The 22,269-nt window shown below is 34.9% G+C and overlaps 1 protein-coding gene across 3 annotated transcripts; it reads right to left on the bottom strand.

The window, feature by feature from the left end:
• Positions 1-89: 89 nt before the first annotated feature.
• On the bottom strand, positions 90-18,726 carry LOC149956183 (uncharacterized). 3 transcript variants are annotated; one of them, XM_090164658.1, is made up of 11 exons: positions 18,613-18,726; positions 18,491-18,543; positions 14,470-14,528; positions 13,585-13,688; positions 12,791-12,944; positions 12,249-12,280; positions 2,656-2,778; positions 1,683-1,799; positions 1,494-1,614; positions 779-941; positions 90-385 (listed from the first exon to the last, which is right to left on the bottom strand). In XM_090164658.1, exons 1-11 carry the CDS (start codon positions 18,631-18,633, stop codon positions 259-261), a joined length of 1,074 nt encoding a protein of 357 aa, XP_090020784.1. In that variant the 5' UTR covers positions 18,634-18,726; the 3' UTR covers positions 90-258. The 3 variants fall into 3 exon arrangements, with proteins under 3 accessions (XP_090020784.1, XP_090020783.1, XP_090020785.1); XM_090164657.1 differs by having other exon boundaries at positions 2,656-2,796; XM_090164659.1 differs by lacking the exon at positions 2,656-2,778.
• Positions 18,727-22,269: the final 3,543 nt, after the last annotated feature.

The raw sequence follows: 22,269 nt of genomic DNA on the forward strand, positions 1-22,269 counted from the left end.
CAGAGATTACCATTTAAAATTGCTTTTAATGCTAAACTATTATTAAAATCACATTTCAAATAAAAAAAAACGATTTGTAAGTAAAAAAGTTACAAGATATAAAATTTTTAATTGGTGAAGTCTAATAAAATAAAAAATTTCAAATGAAAAAAATTTGGAAGTAACAAAGGTAGAGGTTTTACAATAAAATGTTAAATTATGGATGCTTCGAAAAATAACGCTTTACTTAAACAATTTTAAACAGTTAAAAAAATCGCGTTACCAATTGTAGAGTTCCCTGTTGAGTTCAGTCGGTGCTCGCCTGTCTCTCTTTGCTTTGGCGTCCAACAGAATGGAGAGTTTACGGCTCACAGCGTTCGTGAGCGTCTTACACCTGCAGCACAATCTAGTCGATAATAAAAATAGCCGTATATAGCTATAGTAGCATATATACATTGGCATATGATATAGCATTCTTTATTATATGTTTACGCCAATAGCTTGGGAAAACATTTCGGGTGAAAAATTTTACTATTAAACTTTAAAGCTGCAATTAATGTGATTGAACCCCTATAGACTTATTATAAGGTGGTTCACTTATTTTGAGTTTCAGTGAAATATTATACTTAATGTCCTATAACGAAATGTTATTTTGGACCATTTATTTTCTACTAAAAGCTTTTAGTAGAAAAACGTAATATTGTTGCTTCAAGAAATTGAACACTATAAAAACACAGATGGACAATCTATTCTATGAGGTAGATTGCTTTCTCGATTAAACGTGGTGGAAACATCTCACCGTGCAATAAAGTCATCCATGGAGTGGCCTTCTGGTGTTTCCGACAGATCCCGAAAAGTACTCATAATTTCGTCTAAGACTTTCCATTTCTCATCAGCGATACCATGTTCCAAAATTACTAGTCGATCGAGACGCTTTGCGAGATCATCTTCGTAGCTCAAGCCTTTGAATAAAAAGTTGTCAAATTATCTAAAAATTAATTTTAATAAAATATTTCCTAGAGACAAATAAAGGTATTGCGCTACTGCCTATTAAGATCAATAGATTATGCAAGACGGTCTCACCATAACCACCAATATTATATTTTATTTCTGTATTTTTACGGTCAAACTGCAAAATACTGAAGATATTTTTTCAGACATTTTTTATGTAATTTATTCCAATAAGAATTTCCGGAGGGAAAAATATTGTTCAGTGTTAAAATTTCCATCTGCATTCGTAAGACCAAACCTTTGTGAAAGAATTCAATTGGAAATTTATTTTTTTATTTTTAGCTGATAATTTAATTCTTAAACTATTCTTTAATAGTTTAATCTCCTGGCGGAGCCAACGATGAAGCACGCTTAATGTTCAGTATATAATTACTGTGGTCATCGGTTCATCCAATAAGAAATGGATCAAATTTATCCTTTAACCAGGGTTAAATTCAGGCTCCACCTATGTTTCTTTAGACTTAAAAAACACTTTTCGTTTTTTTAAATTGATCGCCTCTTACTTGAACGTGGAATATCCATGTTCTTATAAAACAATCTATTATAATCCTTTTGGGATGTAGAGTCTTTTAGCTCAGTAGCAATGTCAAAAGCGTCGATCAAAACTTTACATACATTCTCAATCTAAATAGATAAATTAAGCTTTTTTATTCAACTCTACGTGATACCATAGCTTCGAAATATTTTCAAACCTTTTCCAGATAATCGCATCTGCATAGCGTCTGTTCGCGATGATTGGCTTTCTTGGCAATAGCTGACCACTGGTCCGACAAAGCCACGTTTTCCATCATCAGATTATTAAATATTGCCTTTAATAAATTTAATAAAATGTACAATGTTTGAATAATTCAAAAATTCCACCCACAAATGAAAAACGTTTGCAAGCAGTTTTCCAACTCTTTTCCAGCATTTTGGTAACTTTTGAATATTTGAAAGAAAAGGGTTGAAGTTATTCTGTAAAATTTCAGATTATGAAGAGTTAAAATTGTTCCAGGCAATCTTGGTTCCGCAAACAAAACATGTTTGATTTTGTACACATTTTGAATTGGGTATTTGACTGTTTTCCACTATTTTTGGTTTTTGGAGTGACGACTTTATGGTAAGTTTGGCAGTTTGACCCTATTTGAAAATTCTGAACTTACTATAAAGAACTTCTTTGAGAGAATGAGATTTTTAAATAGGAAAGATGGGCCTCTGTTTTAAATGATCTCAAAACAAGTTTATTGGTAGGGCGTGCTTCTTAATGGGGAACAACGAACCCCTCTAGTGTCGGCATTTTTAATTTAATGTATTTGGTTTCAGAGCCCAGTAACTGGCTTGTTAAAACAGTTTCATCTTGCGGCTTTTCAACCAAGTTTACAATTTAGGAACAATTAACCCTGGCAAAGCCCTCTCGTCAATGATTTTTCCTAATTCGTAGCTTGTTATTAGGCGGGACTGGTTATCAAAGTCATGGTTAGTTTACCCATGAAGTTTAGACACCCATGATGGCTATCACCGGTTTGTGATTCGTTATTTAGTATTTGAAAAGATTTCATGGCGAAAAATTCAAGGATCAATCACCGATTAGCAACAATTAAATTGCGCAATACATTTTCTGATAACGGGATTGAAAGTTTCAATTCAGTTAAAAGGTCTGTTTAGACTTGCATAAATCGCACTTACTTTGTGGCTTTTCGCTTGATCCTCTAACATACTCGTGGACTTCCGCGCCTGATAGTTTGCGAGGAGATGCTGGGTTTCGACGATTAATCTATCCATAGGGCTAGTCAAATCCCATTTGATGTCCTTTTGAATAAGAAATCGCTTAGTTACATTGAAAAACTCAAAGAGGCTTATGCAACCGGCTTCAAAGAAAACCCCTTAAATATATTCCGTATTATGCCAAAGGGGTCCTAGCCTTTGGTATTAGCCTAGCGGATTATTATTATTATTATTATTATTATTATTATTATTATTATTTTTTTTTTTTTCAGTTTAAGCCTACCTGACTAAGCAGGTAGACGTTTATTCAACAAAAAATATTTACAAGAAAAGGAAAACAACAAAATAAACAAAAATACATTGATTAACAAACAGAGAAAAACTTAAAATTTCCAATTTAAGGCAATGTTACCTTCCATATCTAATTTACATATATTCGCACCAATTAATTTATTGAGTATATTAGGTTCGTTCCTCTTATCTAGTTCTAAATGGTATGTACAACATCTTAAAAGTTTAATCAGAAAAGCCTCTTTCATTATTATTATATAATTTAATTTAACAGAGTTCATTGCATTTTGGTATGCAAAATAAATAATTAGTTTAGCTATGTTTAAAATTAGTGTTATACATTTGTTAAAATCGTTTTTATATGTAATGTTAAACCAATATAAAAATAAATGATCTGTAATTTTAAAATCTTTGTTGAAAAGCCCTATTTTTACAGAAATTTCATTTAAAAACTTTAATGTCGTTTCACAATGAAAGTAAAGGTGCTCCAGTGTGCCCTTCACTTTTGAACAAAGAGGACAAATGTTTGACAGGTTAAAAACATGGAAGGCGGTTTCAGGGGTAATAACATTGCCTTTGAGAAGGCGATATAATATATTGGATTCCCTACCAGTGTAATGGCCGCGCCAAAAACACCTGTAGTTAATTTTAATATCGGTTTCTTTGAGAATAAACATTTTTAGGGCTCTATCATTTTCATTTCTTATTTTTAGCACATTTTTAACGTCGTTTTTATTACAGTCCACAAAGCATTTTAATTCTTCTCCGATTTTAATTTTTATTGTTTTTAAACTTCTATCGGCGTCGGGTCGGCCTTCTTCCCACAGATAAATTTGGTTAACAGGAAAGATTTTGTGTATTTCATTTATTAAGATTTTAAACTCTCTGTTGATCACTCTCGTTATTGGAGCGGATATTTGATAATTTTCATTATTTACAAAGGGGTTGAAAAAATTACGATTATCAATTTTCATTATGTCTCGGACATAGAGGATTCTACACTCGAACCATTTACGATGTAATTTAAGATTGTTTATAGTCGGGTTATTTTGTAAGGGTAAATTTAAAAATTCTTCTATACAGTTTGGTTTTTCTGTACTAAAATCAATTAATTTTAAAAAATTTATATAATCATGGTAGAAACGAGGCATAAAATCGTAGTTAAAATCAATGTTTTTTAACGAGAACACGCGGAAACTCATATTATAAATATTGCTTTTAGTTATACAGGGTCTCTTTTTTTGCTCGGAAAAGTGTTTTTTTTCAAAAACTATTTATAGTACCGATTTCAAATTTGGAAGGTCAATTCTCTATACCGGGGGACATCAGTTTGAGAAATTTGAGCGTTTTCGATAATGTTTTTCACCAATTTTGAAAAATTATTTTTCGACCACTAGGTGCGAGATAAAAAATTTCTATTATAAAGTTGTAGGCCGTCATCGAAAACCCTTAAAAATTGTTCACTCGACGAAAAACAACTTATTTATCAGTGAAAATTCGAGCTTGAAAAATTTACAAGTTGGTGAAGCCAAATTACGATTGTTTGAAACGATAATTGAAAAGGGAACAAGTCTAATACAAACGTAGTAGAGTTTTCACACTTGAAAAAATGTACACGTTTGGTTTTTAAATGCAGATATTTTATTCACATAAATTTTTACAAAACATTTTCAATAATATCACCATTGGCTGCAACACAGGTTTGTGCGCGGACAATTAAGTTCTCAAACGCTTTCTCTACCATTTCTGGTGTGACGTCTCGGCAAGCACTGATTATTCGTCTAATGAGTTCCTCCCTAGTTTCAATGGGCGTGGCGTATACCTTTGCTTTAACGAATCCCCAGAGAAAATAATCCAGCGGTGTTAGGTCAGGTGACCTTGCTGGCCAATGCACTGGACCATTTCTCCCTATCCACCTTTCAGGAAACTCGTTGTTGAGGTGCTCAGTTACTTGCCGGGAAAAATGCGGAGGGGCGCCATCTTGCTGAAACCACAACTGACGTCTTTCAGCCAATGGAAGGTCGTCGATTGCGTCACTCAGTTCATTCTGTAGAAAATGTAAATACCTTTGGCCGTTGAGGTTCGTCGGCAGGAAAAAGGGACCAATCAAACGGTTTCCAACAAGTCCAACCCAAACATTGACCCGTTCAAATTGAACCTGGTGATGATATTCAAAACCCCAATGTGGGTTGATGTCAGACCAAAGATGGCTGTTTTGATGATTAAAGGGCCCATCTCTAGAAAATGACGCTTCGTCGGAGAACAAAACATGGCGCAAAAATTGTCTATCTTCTTGGACAGCATTTAGTAACCAGTTGCTAAATTCATAACGTCTTTGATGGTCTCCGTCAATTAGTCCTTGGTGGAGCGTAGCTCTGTATGGGTGATAGCGATTCTTACGAAGAATTTTCCACACACGATTTGCAGAACAACCCAAATCAGCAGCGGCGTTAGCGCAACTGTGACGAGGATATGCCACAAAGTACGCGAGTACATTGTTCTCGAAGTCTAAATCCGGTTGACCCAATCCGCGAAACCTAGGTTGCAAATTGATTGAAATCGTGAATTGCTCGTCTTACTGTATTTACAGATGGTGCTCCATTTGGAAGTCTTTCTGCGAAGATTTCAGTCACTCTTCTAAGGTTTTGCGCTGCTTCTCCATAGTAAATGGCAACTATCTCGGTACGCTCAGCTACTGAATAACGAGGCATTGTTCGAAATATTATCAAACACTGATAATAATCTCCCAAAGTTTTCCTTTAAATACCCAATGCATGTTTAGGATTGACCTATAGCCTCGTGTTTTTTAAATCCGGTCGTTTTTTTAACCAAAGTTTCAACTGGATTAGGTAATTCGGTTTCAATTATCGTTTCAAACAATCGTAATTTGGCTTCACCAACTTGTAAATTTTTCAAGCTCGAATTTTCACTGATAAATAAATTGTTTTTCGTCGAGTGAACAATTTTTAAGGGTTTTCGATGACGGCCTACAACTTTATAATAGAAATTTTTTATCTCGCACCTAGTGGTCGAAAAATAATTTTTCAAAATTGGTGAAAAACATTACCGAAAACGCTCAAATTTCTCAAACTGATGTCCCCCGGTATAGAGAATTGACCTTCCAAATTTGAAATCGGTACTATAAATAGTTTTTGAAAAAAAAACACTTTTCCGAGCAAAAAAAAAGACCCTGTATAAAAATCAAAAAAACCAATTTCGGCACTATGGGCTTCATTTAATACAATTCTCTGGAGTCTAGTTAGAGTAAAAGCTTTCCACTGTGTGTCCAGAGACTTAAGACCCAAGCCGCCACTGATAACGGGTTCGAGTGCCACGTCTCTTGACACCCAGTGCTTAGTAGTATCCCAAATATAGGTAAGACATTTTTTGATTAGGGGCTCCGAGTACTCCAGGGGGCGCTTTGTAATTGGGAGCTGGTAATAAAATTTGGAAATTTCAATGTTGCACAGCTGTGCCCTTGCCTTATACGAGAGTCGAGGCTTGATGTCGTTTGCCGCGTTTAATTTTTTGTCCAATTCCAAGATTTGTTTTTAAAAAAAAATTTCCTGCCACGAGCCATCAACATTAAAATCGACGCCTAGGACACTGATAACCGAGTTACTCCACTTAATGTCTAGCGGTTTATCAGAGCGATTCCGCCAGGCACCAAGCCAGAGCCCGCTACTCTTGTTTAAATTAATCTTCGCGTTACTAAACTGGGAGTACTTATTACACTCCGTTTTCAGAATAACTAGCCCAGAATCGGTAGAAATAAAGTTATTTAGGTCGTCGGCGAGGGCGCTCACTACCAACGGCCTAGGAATGAAGGGTAAAACGACACCATGAGTCGATAGCTTCTCGCGTAAGTGGCACAAGAACGGCTCTAGAGATAACACAAAAAGGTACGACGACAGGGGATCCCCCTGGCGAATACCTTTTTTTATTGGAAATTTTGCAGTATAGTTTTTGTTTACTTTTACCCGCGCTTCAGCGGTTTGATAAATTGCTTTAATAAAATGGAGTATGGTATTACCAATTTTAACGTGCTTTAAGATTGAAAGCAAATACTCGTGCGAAACACGATCAAAAGCTTTGGTTTGATCTAAAGAGACTATTGCGAGTTTTTCTCCAGAATTTCTACTAAAATAATGGATTATATCGCGCATAATACTTAGGTTTGAAAGAATTATCCTATTTGGTATCCCTGACGTTTGGTCTTCATGGACGATATTTTTAATTACAGTACGAATTCTATTAGCGAAAACTTTGGCTATTATCTTGTAATCCACATTGAGCAGGGAAATTGGACGCCAGTTCCCCAGCTCAAGTGGATCGCCTTTTTTAAAAATTAAAACTATTATTGCACTCGCGAAGGAGCTAGGGATTTTATACATATTTACAATATTATTAAAAACATTGTATAAGGTATCGCCGATTAAAAACCAGAAAAATTTATAAAATTCGCCGGTGAGGCCATCGGCCCCAGGTGATTTACCAGTTTTTAGATTAGATATTACATCTAACAGTTCTTTCTTCGTAATATCGCCTTTACACGTGGCACTTTGTTCATCATTAAGTTGAGGAATAATTTGGATATAAGAAGCGCAGTCTGCAACAGGTTCGACGTCATAGAGGTGAGTATAATATTTTTTAATTTCTAAGTACAACTCGGATTGTGAAGTAGTTTCTAACCCACTATTTTTTTTACAGAAATCAGTCTATTGATAGCCTTGGATTTTTCCAGCTCAGCTAACTGGAAGCAGGAATATTGGGCAACAACGGAGAAGTCTATATTGTTACGCACCAACATGGCCTCAGCTTTTTCGTTTTGTAGAAATTCAAGTTTTTTCGTGTGAACAATCCTTTCCCACTCAGGTATGTTTCCTTTTTCGATTTTGTCTAGAAGATCGCCAATTTCATCGTTTTTTTTAACTGTAGACTTGTACGTGTATTCTTTAGTTAAATTTTTTATCTTGTATTTCACTGATTCCCACCATTTTAGTTTTTCAGATCCCCTATCCGGGAAGCTCTTAATCCAAATGCCCCAGTTAAATTTAAAGATATTTATAAACTTTCCGTCTTTTAATAGCGAATTATTAAAAGACCAAATATCGCTGGTACTTCTATTGTCATTTACCTCTGGTATATCAAATTCCAAATAAACTCCCAGGTGGTCGGATTTCGCTCCACCAAGTCTGATTTGAATGTTTTTCATAAATGGATATAAACCAGGGGAAATATAATAGCGGTCGAGACGAGCTTGTTTGTTCGGATCACCGCTATTGGTCCAAGACATTTTGTTTTCTTCGGGGAATCTGGTACGATACGCGTCTATTAGTTTGTGACGGTTTATTAGCGTTTGTAGACACTCGCAAACTACCTTTCTTGTTTCATAAGTATTTATACGGTCGAGTTTCGGTTGAAGTGTACAGTTAAAATCGCCGATTATCATAATGTTTTCTGGGGAAATGTTTAAAATATCCTTATTGACAGCATCGAGAAGATCGGTTGCCTCCGAATTTACTTGTGAGATATAACAGTTATATAGCGCAATTTGTATCTTTGGCACATTAAAATGGAGTATTATTCTCTGGCAAAAGCCCGGAATAATGTCGAAAACTTTGACGCTGATATTGTTGTTAAGATAAAAACTTTTACTATAAACGAATCCAACTCCACCTCTATTATTATTATTAAAATTTTACTCAATAGCTTACATGCTTATACACAAATTATGTCTTTCTTTTCACGTGTTAACATATGTTTGATTAATCGAAAAGAAGCGTATTATAATAAAGTAAAAATATATGTTGTATATTTTTCCTTTATTGTAACTTCAACTGTGGTTCCAAATTTTACCGTGCATAAAATGAAAATTTGACAATCACATGGAAAGATTGTCCTCGAGCTATAGAAATTATAATAATTATCAGCTAGGCTAATACCCTAGGTGTAAGTTATTGTAAACACTTTAATTGCCATTTATTCAGGTAGCTGAACTTAACTGCTAAGGAAGTGGGTTGCAAACTCTTCATGCCACGTGAGCCAACAGCTTCCCCAAATCCCAAAAGGCGGTACCAGAAAAACTATCAGCGTTCATGGAGAATTTGTCGGGATAGCCTACATTTGTCTAAGAACTCTCAAAACGGTAGCTTTTTAAAAACAGTGGCTATTTCATGTTGGTGTTAACGCGATATTTTGAATGCCATTATCTTTGGTTCGTGTTCTAACAATTAAGTTTTCTATACCACAATTACATCTTTACATCTTTAGCTGTAAATCCGTTCCTAAGTAGCTTTTTACGCTTATAATTAAAATTTCCATAAAATGAAATAAAAAATTATAATAGTACAAAGAATTGCTTATCCTACAAGATATTCTATCGAAACAACACAGCATACATCTCATAAATTATGCGAATTTTATTAAGAAACAAGTTGGTTTTAAATTAGTTATTTTATTGGCAATCAAGTTTTTAAAAGAAACCTTTAAAAACCAGTGAAACCATGGATTGACTTAATTATCATGAATTTTTAGGCTCGTTGCTCTTTGAACAATTTTAACTTGCTCCGTACTAAGTTATTAATTTCTTATAGTTGGAATGTTCGGTCACGAGCCTTAGAAACTAATAATCATAATTATAATCAGCTAGGTTAATACCCAAGGCACCACCTTCGGCCTAAGTCATCAAGCGACTTTTAAAGCCATTAACTTGTAACAATACATTGCCACCGTGTTGCGTATGTGCCTGGATTAACGGGATGAGTCAAACCACCTTTTTATGTAAATTGTAAAAAGTAACCGCTAGAAAAGTGAAAACCATCTAGGCATTACCAAGAATGAATTTATTGATACTCAGGGACTCAGGGAGAATGAATACGTCGAGATTATTTTTAGCGTTTCTCCAATTCCACCCGTTGGGGCCCCCGGTATGCTCCCCCGCTTTAATAAAATCAAATAATCTTAAAGAACCAATGAGATTGCAGTATTAAGTTTTTCGACGCGACTAACGCTACTGCGAGGACGCAAAAATAAGACCACCTCCTTTCCCCCCCCCCCTTAGCGTGACGGGGTTAGGGCCTCAACGTGTCCGTCGATAGTCTCGACATATTCATTATCCCTGAGTATAAATAAATACATTCTTGGTATTATCTTAACCTTTAAAACCATCTAGGCATTATCTTAACCTTAAAAAGATTTGAAATAACTCAATTCACATCTTCAACCGAAGCTTTTTAATAACTCAGAATGATCTTCGTCACACGGGTCCAGTCAGTCATAAATTGCGGTATTTAAAATTGAAAATAATAAAAAGGTGAGCCATGGCTTAATATCCAATTGGCGGCATTGTATCGCAAATGGAGGGAGTGAAAGTCTTACTGGCATACCACATTGGGAATCATCATGGCTACCACAGCTTTCCTTGGACATTTTACGAGTATCCTAATATTATTTCCCGACTCTGTAGGCAAAGTTGGTTGTACTTACTATTGTTTTTTCATTGTTGTTTTTTAATGGTTGTTTATTATTAATTTTAAAAAATTTAAATCTTATTTGGAATGTTAGGAAATTGAAAATTGTAATTAATTAATTGTAATTAAGACCCAGCTTTATTTGTGTATTCTTCGCACGAGCGATTTGCACGCGCTCTAGAAAAAGCTATATTCCTCGCGACCTTAGCGCGTGCTAGTAGGCTTGTCAAAGTAAGAGACTGTGACGTAAGAGCAACATTTCAACAAGAAGGCCACGTTACTTTATAAAAAGAACTATTGTAAGACGCGGCTGAAGAAGAACCTCGGTCCGAAAGCTCCCGAGAGATTTTAATTAAAATAAACCGTGAAGTAGCAGATCTTTTGTTTTTAATAATTATTAACTTAGTCAACCATGGTCATAAAAGAAAATATTTATAAATAATAGATAGTTGTAGGATTATAAATAATTGTTGGAAATATGTAACGTCACGTCATACAATTGTATCACGAATCCCTTGAATCTTGTAAGCTGTTAGCGTTAATTAAAGCAATTTTTATGGTTTCGTCGGGGTAAGTCATATTTGAACAAGAGTAATAATATAATAATAATAATCAGCTAGGCTAATACCCAAGGCACCACCTTATTCGCAAGTTATCGAGCGACTTTTAAAGCCTTTAATTCAAGTGGCCGGGTTACAATGCGTAGGAGGGTGGTGGCAAGCCCTGCAAGCCACGCGAGCCAACAGCTCCCTACACTAACTATTACCTTTAACCTTAACAAATTTTTATGGAAGGGGAAACCGAAGATCTTGGGGGAAAACCCCTTAAACCAGTGGGGAGAGAACTTGCAAACTTGACGCGGAAGGAGTTGTTCCGAGTTTGCACCCAGTGCCACAAGTTGGGATCGAACCCGGCTCCTCTTGCTGCGAGGCGAAAGTGCTAACCACTCCGCCACCCCCCATATTTGATGTGGTATTAAGTCATATAATATTTGTATGAAAACCTCTTCAACACATAATAACAGGCCAATTGGCTGATTAGCGAGTATCCAAAATGGCAGCGAAATCATAACTACTACTTAAATGCCAGAATATGTTATTTTACTAACTTCATTTGCTTTTGAAGCTTAATTTGAAATGTTCAATTTTCATTTAAGTTTCTTAATTTTATTTAGTTTTAACTAGCTTTTTTCGTTACCTTTAATACGATATTTCCACCTTTATTTTTTTGAATTTGATAACCAATAGCCAGTTTTTCATTATATTTCCAAAAATAATTTACTGTATAAATGTGTTTTGAATAATAGCCGGTCAATAAAAAAAACGGATTGGCAGGATCAGCCTGCCCTCAAAATGCTACACAAAGCAAATTATAACTGGTATTATTTTTGATGTATGGAACACCCTTTTCCGACAGAGCGAATCAAAGATATCCAACATTTAGGATATCTCCTGTACGCCATCTTGAAATAACCTTCATTTTGAAAAAATATGGTTTCTGAAGTGCATTATGGAATTAAGCCCGAGCTTCATCTATCATCCCGGTTTGATTCATCCGCTACCCCCCTATGAGGTCAAAAGACTTCCTTAAATGGTAAGGAGCATACTGGCTTAAAATAGTCTGTATCATTATAATTAAGTTCTTGGGTTCAATATATCCAGTTTAATAGTTTGGTTTAAAATGGTATTAACACCCTTGTTTTTTAATTAATTTGAATTTGACAATACATTCGCTTCTTCCTATAATATATCTTAACACCATAAAAAAAATTTTGTATAAGTATCAACATACCGTTGATCGCTTTGGAAATTCTTCTTTTCGTTCTGCAAAATGTTAATAGACGAATTAGTTGGTTTCTCATAAATACGATACGGATCAACTAGTTGGTCTTATAATAACTAATATATCATATTAGAGAAAAAAATAAAGCAGATTTTTAGTGATGATGGTTATTAAAAATGGTTTTTTGATAATAAACCTTTAATAAACTCGCTAAAACACACCGTTTCAGAGCGCAACTGGTGATTAAAGTCCTATACAGGTCAGATTGAAATAATGGTTACAAATATTAAGTATATCAAATATCGCCAAAGAAACCTTTTTCGCCGCTAGCTGACGCAGTTTTATAAACTTTGTGTGGTCCTGTAAATCACTTTTTCAAGCAAAAAACAACACCCTATGTACATATTGTTTAATTCTGACCATTATTTAATTTTGACCCAAAAATAGGTATCTTTAAAACACTGCTTACTCTCAAGTCTATTTAATATTATTTGATTCTATGAAATCTTAATTATGCACCTCGTACATAAAATTCAAAATTGATGACTGACCTTTGGAAGCCCCACTGGCACCAGAACAAATAGTTGACACCTCTGTTAAACCCGGAGCTAATCGATTACCATTTATTTTCAATCCCTTTCGTTTTTTCGGAGTAGACGTTTTCGATCCAAACAATTTATTCGCCTTTGACTCTTCCGCAGATTTCTGAAGGGAAATTAATTTCTTATAAGCATTAAAAATTACGTACTACATACAAAAAGTTGTTCTATCGCCAAAAACCACGTAACTTTATACTAAATAAAAGTATAATTACCATTACGTAGTTTTTGCCTTAAGGAAACGAAATATTAAGCCCACGTTTAAGTGTTGCTAGATCACTCGATAGTCGATACCAAAGAAATCGGAATTACTAATTAGCACGCGCTGCAAAATTTCCAAAATCGCTTTAGTTAGTTACTACGATTCCTATGGTCGATACTGACTGCATCACATTCCCCATAAAGAAACGACACGCGAGAACAGTAATCTGCATCTTTGGCAATAACCACTTTAAATTAAAAGTAATTAATACTATTTGATATTGGTACCATAATTTATATTGTTGTACTATAATATTTTACCCTTTGCACAATAATTCGGTCAGAAAAAATTAGAAACACTGGTTGACCGCCATCTAGATACTCGAAGTGTGTATTCGAACAACGAATGGTTGAGCGAGCACCCTATAGCAATTCTAAATTTGAAACGGGTGTCCAACACTCCTCGTCAAAGTTTGAAATGAGGCAAGGTTTTCGCCAGAACCTCCACCCAATAATAACCGTTTACTGTCAGAGACTGTTTTTACCGTTTCTAAGACCGTGGTTTCGGATGCCCAAGTAGTTTCAGTCTTTTTAAATGTTTGTCGTTGATATGCGTAGGCGATGGCCGATTCCTTGTAACGGGATGGAACTTCAAATAAAACAAAGTAAATCAGAATAAAAAAGGCGATTTAAAAAAAAAAGCAATATATGCTGTATTCGTTTGACAAGAGTTACTTTAGAAACTATACTTTCAAACATCAACTAGTTATTTAGCTTCTCGAGAGTGTAATTTAATGTTTTCAAAAAACGTATTATAAGTTTTCTTAAAACTTCCAAAATAAATGTTTTCCAAACAGGATAGTTTAAAAATATTTTATTAACTTTCAGATTGCTTGTTTCAAAAATTATATTTTAAAAATATTTTTTAAGATTTGAAAGGTTTTCAAAAAACCGTATTTAAAAAAATATTTTTAACTTTAAAATTAAATGTTTTCCAAGAACCGCTCAATGTTTTTAAAAGCAACTTTGGCTTAGTAATTAATTAAATTAACTTTTTTTCTTACTTTAATTATTAATTTATTTCATTTTTCAATTAAAATTCTTTGTTTTCCCTAAAAATTGTTAATTGTTTTTAAATTTTTCGAAACATTGATAGAATTTTTAGAAATTGTTTTAGTCTTTGATTTTGTCCATCCGTGACGTGAAACCTTGCCTAAACAAATTTGCAACGAATAAATTTATGATACTCATCAAAAGACCAGTGAACGTTTGGTTTATTTTTATCTATAATTACGAAATTTTGCGAAAACTACTTAAAAAATGTTAAAGCGTAAGAAACATACAATTCCAAGCCCATAATCGATTTTGGAATAGTATCTTTTCAATTGTCTATAATCGAAACAGTCAAAATCAGGAATGTCATAACATACCATAAATAGTATTTCGTTTCTTTCGTAATTGTATTGGTTCAGAACTAGCCGTCCCATTTCTAAAAAGTAAGGTTATTTTATTATTGATATTATATGAAATAAAATAAATTTGCTATTAAAAAATTAAGCACTTTTTTATAAATTTAATAATGATATTTGGCAACTGTAAAGGATTAATATTTGTTACCTGTATAAAACTTTAATTGGTCATATGCAGGGTATCCCAATTTTCTCAATACATTCATTTTTCGCAAAACCTTTATAACGTACCATTTTTTATTTTAACAGTGAATACATATAATGGAGTTGTGAACGAGCTGTTAACAAATTACGACGCATTTTTTATCACCGAGTAACAATTCAAAAGCACCCACGCATAAAATACGTAACAAATACCCTGAATAATAACACAGTAAAATTATTTTAATTCTATATATATTGTTAGTTTTATTTCTCTATAGGTTAAAAAAATATATTTAAATAGTAAAACCGTCGCGATTTCGTATTAGACAAGTTTAAAATGTACATAATTTACTTTCCGATATTAAATGATAACTGATGTAAAATTCCCATTTTTTCTAAGGCCCCTAATTGGTAATCTTCGAAAGACGAACCATTGCTCCCGGTTTCAAACGTTTTCACCGTTAGGTTGCAAACAACAGTTTTGGATGACAAAGTTGTTAACCATACGGAAGTTTTTATAACAACGATCGATGTATATCTACTAAACATTGCTAATCACTTGTAAATCTTATAAAGGGATGTTCTTTAACTTTATTGTACGGTGCGATTCCTACAATATAACAATGCATAAAAAGCTGCAAATAATGGAAATCGTATCTTAATTTAAACTGTAAACCACACCTCAGTTTAAAATTGATACATTATATTTACAGCCTTCGTTCCGAAAATAAATATTTTTCAATTTTTAAAGTAAAAAGATCAGAGTGATTTATAATAAAAATTATCACGCGTATGCACGTAACTTATTCTAGATAGAATTTGTTTATCTTTATTTTTTAAAATATCTTTATTATCTACACAGTGTAATAGCTTTATACACATTTTACTTGCGTACGTGACCTTGAGAACTGGACTATGGAAGATAGAAGTCGTTTAACCCGGTCTGCTAAGACTGTCGAGCTTGCTTTTGCTATCGGTTTTTTACTTTATTTATTAATATTATATTTGTTTTTAAATATGGAGGTTTCAAGTATAAAAGTTACTTGAGTCATTAAATGAATCGCCACTAGATTCACCACCATTGACTATGACACAAATTGCGTTTCGTCAACCAACTAAACTAATAAATATTGCGTTAGTTTCTCAAATGTTTTCGGTAATTTTAGGCACACGTGCTTCAACTATCGATTTGAATCAAAGGCGCTGCATTATATTACCAGAATTTGTTTATTTACCTAGTCTTTTCGGAGGTTCTAATACATTTTTAAAACTAAAGCCAGTTTTTTAACAGTACCTACCGGTGTATTAAATATTATTATTCAAGTGAACACGACCAAAAGATTACGCTAAATGTTTTAAGGGGAAACTAATATTTTTTACTTTTTAAAGTTTAATTTAAGGATATAAAGTTTAAGTTGGTCCAAGATTATGTCATAAATCTTATTATTTTAATGAGAGATTTCTGACAACGTCATTAATTCGAAGAAAGATGTAAATGCTGAAATAGAATTGAAGGTGTTCAGAATCCTCTACAAGAGATGGGAACGCATACCACAAGGTAAAAATTTGTTCGCAACCCATCAACAGCCTTGGGATATTTTCGCTACAATAACCAATACAAGCTGCTCTTTCCCAATTAAAAAAAATCGTTATGAAGTCATAAGCTTTGAATTTGCTTCAAAAGTTCTCGTTCAAGCACCACCCTAAATAACGAACGAACGCGTTATAAATTTTTGGCTCTGGTTTACGAGCTGCACGTGTTAGGCAAATGTCTATAATAAATCTCCGTTAAAAAAATTATTTGTTATTTTAATAATCTTCACCTTCTTTTGGGGACGATTGCAGTCACCCTCTTTCAATCTATTTAATCCTGAGTACGGTAAATTGTATCGTTTAGTCTGTCTTGGCATAGAAACTTCTATATTGATACTAAGGCTGGTTCACACGGGCAGTGTTTTCCTGATTTTCTCTATTTTCTCGTTTTACCACCTTTTCCCGTTGTTCTGGCGCACGGGAAAATGACTGTACACACGGATCAAATTTAACGGATTTTTCCGCCGTCAGCGCTGCCGGTGAACGAGAAAACGGAGAAAAAAATGTTGAAATATCTCTACTTTATTTTCCCGGTTTTTGAAGCTCTTTGAGTTCGACTAATCAGGGAGCTTTTCGCTGTCACGTGCTATAAGGAGCGATTTTGAAAGTCTGTAAAAGTAGGCTTAAGAATTTTTGTGTCTACCACGTGACGGCATAACGCTCGCTGACTGGTCGAACCCAACGCCTCTCAAAAAAAGGTTATCCGTTTTCTCGTTCGCCGGCAGCGCTCGCCGTGATAAAATCCGGCAAATTTTATCAGTGTGTACAGTCGTGTTCCTGCGCCCCAGAACCAGGGGAAAAGGCGGTAAAATTAGAAAATATAGAAAACCAGGAAAACACTGCCCGTGTGAACCAGGCTTAAGGCTTGTGGGTCTGTCTTGAGGTTTTAGTTTTAAGCTAAAAGAGGTAAATTTCTGCCATAGAAAAAAAAGTGTAAACAACCCCGAAAAAGAGGGCGTGGTGCTTTACAGCCAAATGGAGTACGTGTATTACTTTAGGTGTTGCTTGTCCGTAAGCCACTCTAACTACTTTTAGTTAAAGGTACATTTATCTTTCTTAAGCTATACCCCAGGATCAAATAGGAAGTTCACAATTGTCGGGGTCGCGGTGCCATTTCTCGTCCAGATGTCCCATCGAGGATTTCCACTCAACAATCAATTCATTATATTTAGCTCAGTTAAACGATATCGTGGACGAGATATTAGATCAGAAAATTTTCATACCCTTGTTTTACGATAAGGCTATAATTAACTGTACTATGAAAAGGGGTTTAACCTAATCTACAACAGAAAGGACAATGCCATTGAATACTACATTTTAAGATAAATACTTCGTAAATGGTTCGAAGGGGGCATGTGTTACGCTACTGAAATTTTAAAAAGTACCTAGATTGTTTCGGGGTCCCTATTAAGTTATTGGCCGTTGACTTTCAGCCCCCCCCCCCTCCCGTTTTATCCGGAATATAACGAAGACAGATATAAGCATCAAAGTAAGTTCAACAGAGAAGTTAAGCATACCATAACATGGAACAGCCCCAAGTTATATTCAAAAATCTATGAAACAACGTTACGAGGCGGCTTATACCTAACTGTGAAGGCGGTTTATTATTAAATATGAACTAGCAGTTTCAACGCCACAAGGTGGTATTTAAGTTCTTAGGATTAAGATCCTCCAGGAGGTGTATACCTGACCTGTTAACGGGTAAACCTGTTGCTGGGAACTCGATGGCACTTGAAATGCCGAAATCCTTGGATCTAAACGTGTCGAAACTTAGTTATTTCGTTGCCGCGTACCCTGTTCTTCATAAGGCTGCCGTATTTTAAGAAATATTCGTAAGGGTCTTTAATAACTTAAAATTGCTTACAGAAATAAATTCTAATCGTAATTTTCAATTGGCCAATAGCCTACAAGTGTATCTAACTATAGTGCGTAAGCAACTCAATAATACTGTGCATATTTTAAATTAAAAACACTTTATAAGTAGCTACTTGTTTAAAGTTACGCACTATACTGCCTCAACTATTTTCCAACAATGTTACAAAATAACATGATCCTTTACAACACGGAAAAAGGTTGAAATTGCCATAGGAAATTATAAATTTAAAGACAGCTTCTAATTAAGATTAACCAATCTCAAAAGAACCCGACTGCTGAAAAACCTTCGGTGTGAACGATCAAATAAATTTATTGGTCTTGCATAAGCCTAATTAGGTGTTAGATTTCCAAAAAAATTCGAAATACTTACAACTTTGGTTCTGGATTTGATTTTGCATCATCGGGGCCGTTAGCGTGAGATTGCTACACCAAAAAAAACAATTTAATTTGTTTTAAACATGGTAATATAATATAAAAATGCCTTATACTTACATGAGAGTTACACTCAGCCATTTAATTGCTAACTAAAAAATTAAAATCGCAACAGACCAAATAAAACGTGCTCTTGTATTAACATTCGAGTAAACAATGACTGTAATAATTCTATGTCAAACGATACAAAGATAAAAAAATTATCGCCTGAGGGGTTATATTTTTTTCTAGTTTTGCAGGGCTACCCGACAAATAACCAGGTTTGGTGTCCTAGATGTTAGTCACGCGGAATAAATATGTATACACCTGATTTAATGAGGCTCTTTCCATGAGCGCACCCAGAGCGACCTTTCGGTGTCGATGCATCTGAACGGTCATGGAAACGGGTTAGTGCGATAAAAGTGGTCGACCTTCTTGGCACGACAAAAGAGGTGTTCCGGGGATAAAATATCGCTCCTTTTTGTTTCTTGGAAACGGTCATCGCATCGTTCTCACTACATTTTGGGTGTTTCTCTCCTTATTCCTTCTATACTCGGTGTGCCTCTTAGCCAATTTCCGAATTGAAAAACAACTGGTAAATCTAGTGCTTCTAATTTCTGTCTGAACATATCAATCCGTTATCTTTTTCTCACATGATCAGGTACAATCTGAATTATATATCCAAACTGCTTCACTAATTTCACCGTCAAATTTACATTTATATGAATGTATAAATTTGTGGAGTAAGCGTAAGTCAAATTAGTTTGGGTGAAAGTCGAGTTTGACGTAATCCACCGCATTGGGCTAGAAAGAAGATATTAGGATAAATGCTTCAAAGTGCCAGTTAGTAGCACTACAAATGGAGCGATCTACTCATCAGTGGGGGTTCGATTCGACAATGGAAACAGGCGGCGATATCGCGTCGCGTAATTTTCATGACCGTTCAGATGCGTCGACACCGAAAGGTCGCTCTGGGTGCGCTCATGGAAAAAGCCCAATTATTGTAAAAAATGGTTTTCCGATGTTTTCTTAATTTTTTTGGTAGTTTATAATGATTTACTTAAGACCTTTTACTTTAGGTGAAATAATGATTCGAACATCTGAATTAGTAATTTAGTAGCCCCTCGATCAAGGCATATGTAAACGATTGACATGTATATTTTATTTCTCCGAGGAACCGAAACGCAGTTATCACAACTTCTAACGAAAGTGAACTCATGTTTCTTCCGTACAGAGGTAGGCAAAAATTGTGAGAGCTCTTTTATGAAAATCATCTCGAACCGAGTGAGCACTTCAAATACGAAAGTAAGTGAGAAAGATAAATTGAGCAGGCTAGGCTAAAACAATATTATAGTCGGTTTTGTTTATTCTATAAGTTTTTATAGCTTACCAAATCGAATAAAAAAATTTACTTTTTAAAATTTTCTCACCGTGCTGTGAGGGTATTCCGGGATAAAAAAATAAACCCGTAGGTCAGGGTGGTGCGAAATTCCAATGTGAACCAACTACTTCATCTCTCGTAGCGATCTCGTTCAGCCCTCAGTCAGCGCTTTCTAGTGAACGAACTATCCTACCGCTAGAGGACGCAACTTTTAAAATTGAGCTGGCTGCCGCGATATTCAGCCCATTCCGCTCACCACGCCATGAATGATCACTGACTGCGAGAACTAATTTACCCTCAGCCTGAGCGTGCTAAATCATCATCTGGCGTGAGCTCTCGCTCAGTTGATCAACCAAATGAGGAAATTAAGGATATTAAGTTTTTTAACTTTGCTCACAGTATTTGCCCACCTCTGCTTTGTTGTACTAACGTACGTAGGGACTGGAAACCAGATACCAGATATTCTTCGTTCTGTTTAATCGAGTCATGGCGGACGGTTTTTTGTAATGAAACTACTGCAATATCCAGACTATTATTTCCAATTTTTAGCAGACGAGTTCTTGGACTTTGTTTTTTTCCTGGCAGGTTTTCAATCTAGAGATGGCAGCACTTTGGCTCTAAAGCAGTGTGTTAAGTTTAGCATTGATAACGCCCTCGCTTTGCGGTGGTGATGACTTTCATGGTTTCAACTTTAAAGATGTTTTATACCAAGCAATAATTTGTTGCTTAAATACGATTAGATGACGTTTAGCTTCAGGACGTCACAATAAAAAAATGGAATTGTTTTGAATAATTTTAATAAAATTATTCTCTTGGCCGTTTAAATTCGCTCGGTCTATAACGTCTTGGACGTGTTGTATTGTTTACTCCGTTTATATCTACTCTGATAAAATTTTGTAAATAATTATCTTTTCGATTAACGAGAGTCCATCGATTACCAGTGAAAGTAAAAATTAGTGTTTTTGTTGTTTAAATCTTAATTCTGATTATCTAGCCCTAGGTATATTAAATTTAGGGCGTGTATCAATACATCTTAACCGTTAAAATGTTACTTCTAAGTTAACTAGAAGGAACCCACTAACTCATACACAAACTATTGTGGATTCGGCAATCAGTTCGATCATTACGCTATCTACTTAATATCTGTTCGAAAATGTCTTAAGCAACATAAACAAAATAATCAGGAAGTTAAGCAGCTGCAAACTATCAAATATTCTTATAGGGTTAGTCCCCCTATTATCGGACGCCCCCTTTTATCGGACACATTTCTTTGTTATTTTATTTTAAATTTTCCCGCCCTAAAAAAACACGAAAAAATTTTTTTTTGGAAAGAAAGGAACCCCATCTACATTATGAAATAGGAAGCCTGAGGTTCAACGTTATGATGGAGAAAGAAAGACATTTGGAACCAGGTACTCTAAATTTTCATTGTTTTAAATTAAGAGGCCGGGAGTAGTGGCTCACTCCTGTAATCCCAGGCGTCCGGGAGGCAGAGTTTGTGGTTGTCATACTTCCGCCACGGGTGTCCCAACCCTATCCCCAAGTATCCCCCCGTTGGCGTGGCCGTAACACATATCTCGCACCTGATTAATCAAATGGACGAGCGGACTGTATTGTCCCACCCGTCTCAATGGCTCATAACGAGCATCTAAAAAAAATAAAAAATTAAGAGATCGGGCGGAAATGACTTTCCTCCCCCATTTTCAAAACATGATTTAGTGGTTACAGTGTTGCTAGTGTCATGTTTTTTATATTCATTGTAAAGCCTGAAAAATGTACTAATAACTACCACGTTAAGCCTTGCCATACCTTTTAGTGTATAAAATAAATTGCCCATAAATGTTTGATAGTCGAAACCATATTATCGGACACCCCTTGCGTTGGTTACAAAAATGTCTGTCCATCGCTTTTACATGCGATTTTTAAATTGTCTTTTAATAAAATATAAGAATTTGATGTTCCAAGCTTTCAAACATGTTTGGAAAACAAATCGACAATATAAAAGTATAATATCATGGGTTAATTTATTTTGTTTATATTAATTTTAGCCCGAAAGCGTCGTCGTTTGCAATGGAATGAAGGTAATATGATCAAAGCAGTAACGGATGTACAGAACGGAACTAGAAGCTTAAGAGCGGCTGCAAAATTTTACCAAGTACCTCGACAGACATTGCATGATAAATCAACAATGAAAACCCCAATTAAGACAAAACCTGGTAAAAAAACCACTTTATCTTATAACGAAGAACGAGAACTAACTAAAGCTCAAATAAGTAACAAAATTAAAGAACTTATAATTAAATCTAAAAGAAAGAATCCTTTTAAAAACGGAATTCCGGGAAAACATTGGTGGCAGG

Source organism: Leiobunum rupestre, chromosome 2, assembly GCF_980474605.1.
Source record: "Leiobunum rupestre chromosome 2, qqLeiRupe1.1.hap1, whole genome shotgun sequence".
NCBI classification, from domain to species: domain Eukaryota; kingdom Metazoa; phylum Arthropoda; class Arachnida; order Opiliones; family Sclerosomatidae; genus Leiobunum; species Leiobunum rupestre.

Bases quoted from the DNA above. Each gene is read 5' to 3' on its own strand.
- LOC149956183 (XM_090164657.1), bottom strand. From the start codon at position 18,633: ATGGCTGAGTGTAACTCTCAT. The intron at 18,544-18,612 runs GTAAGTATAAGG...TTTTTGGTGTAG, and splicing joins TGGCTGAGTGTAACTCTCAT to CAATCTCACGCTAACGGCCC. The intron at 942-1,493 runs GTAAGAGGCGAT...TTTTATTCAAAG, and splicing joins CATGGATATTCCACGTTCAA to GCTTGAGCTACGAAGATGAT.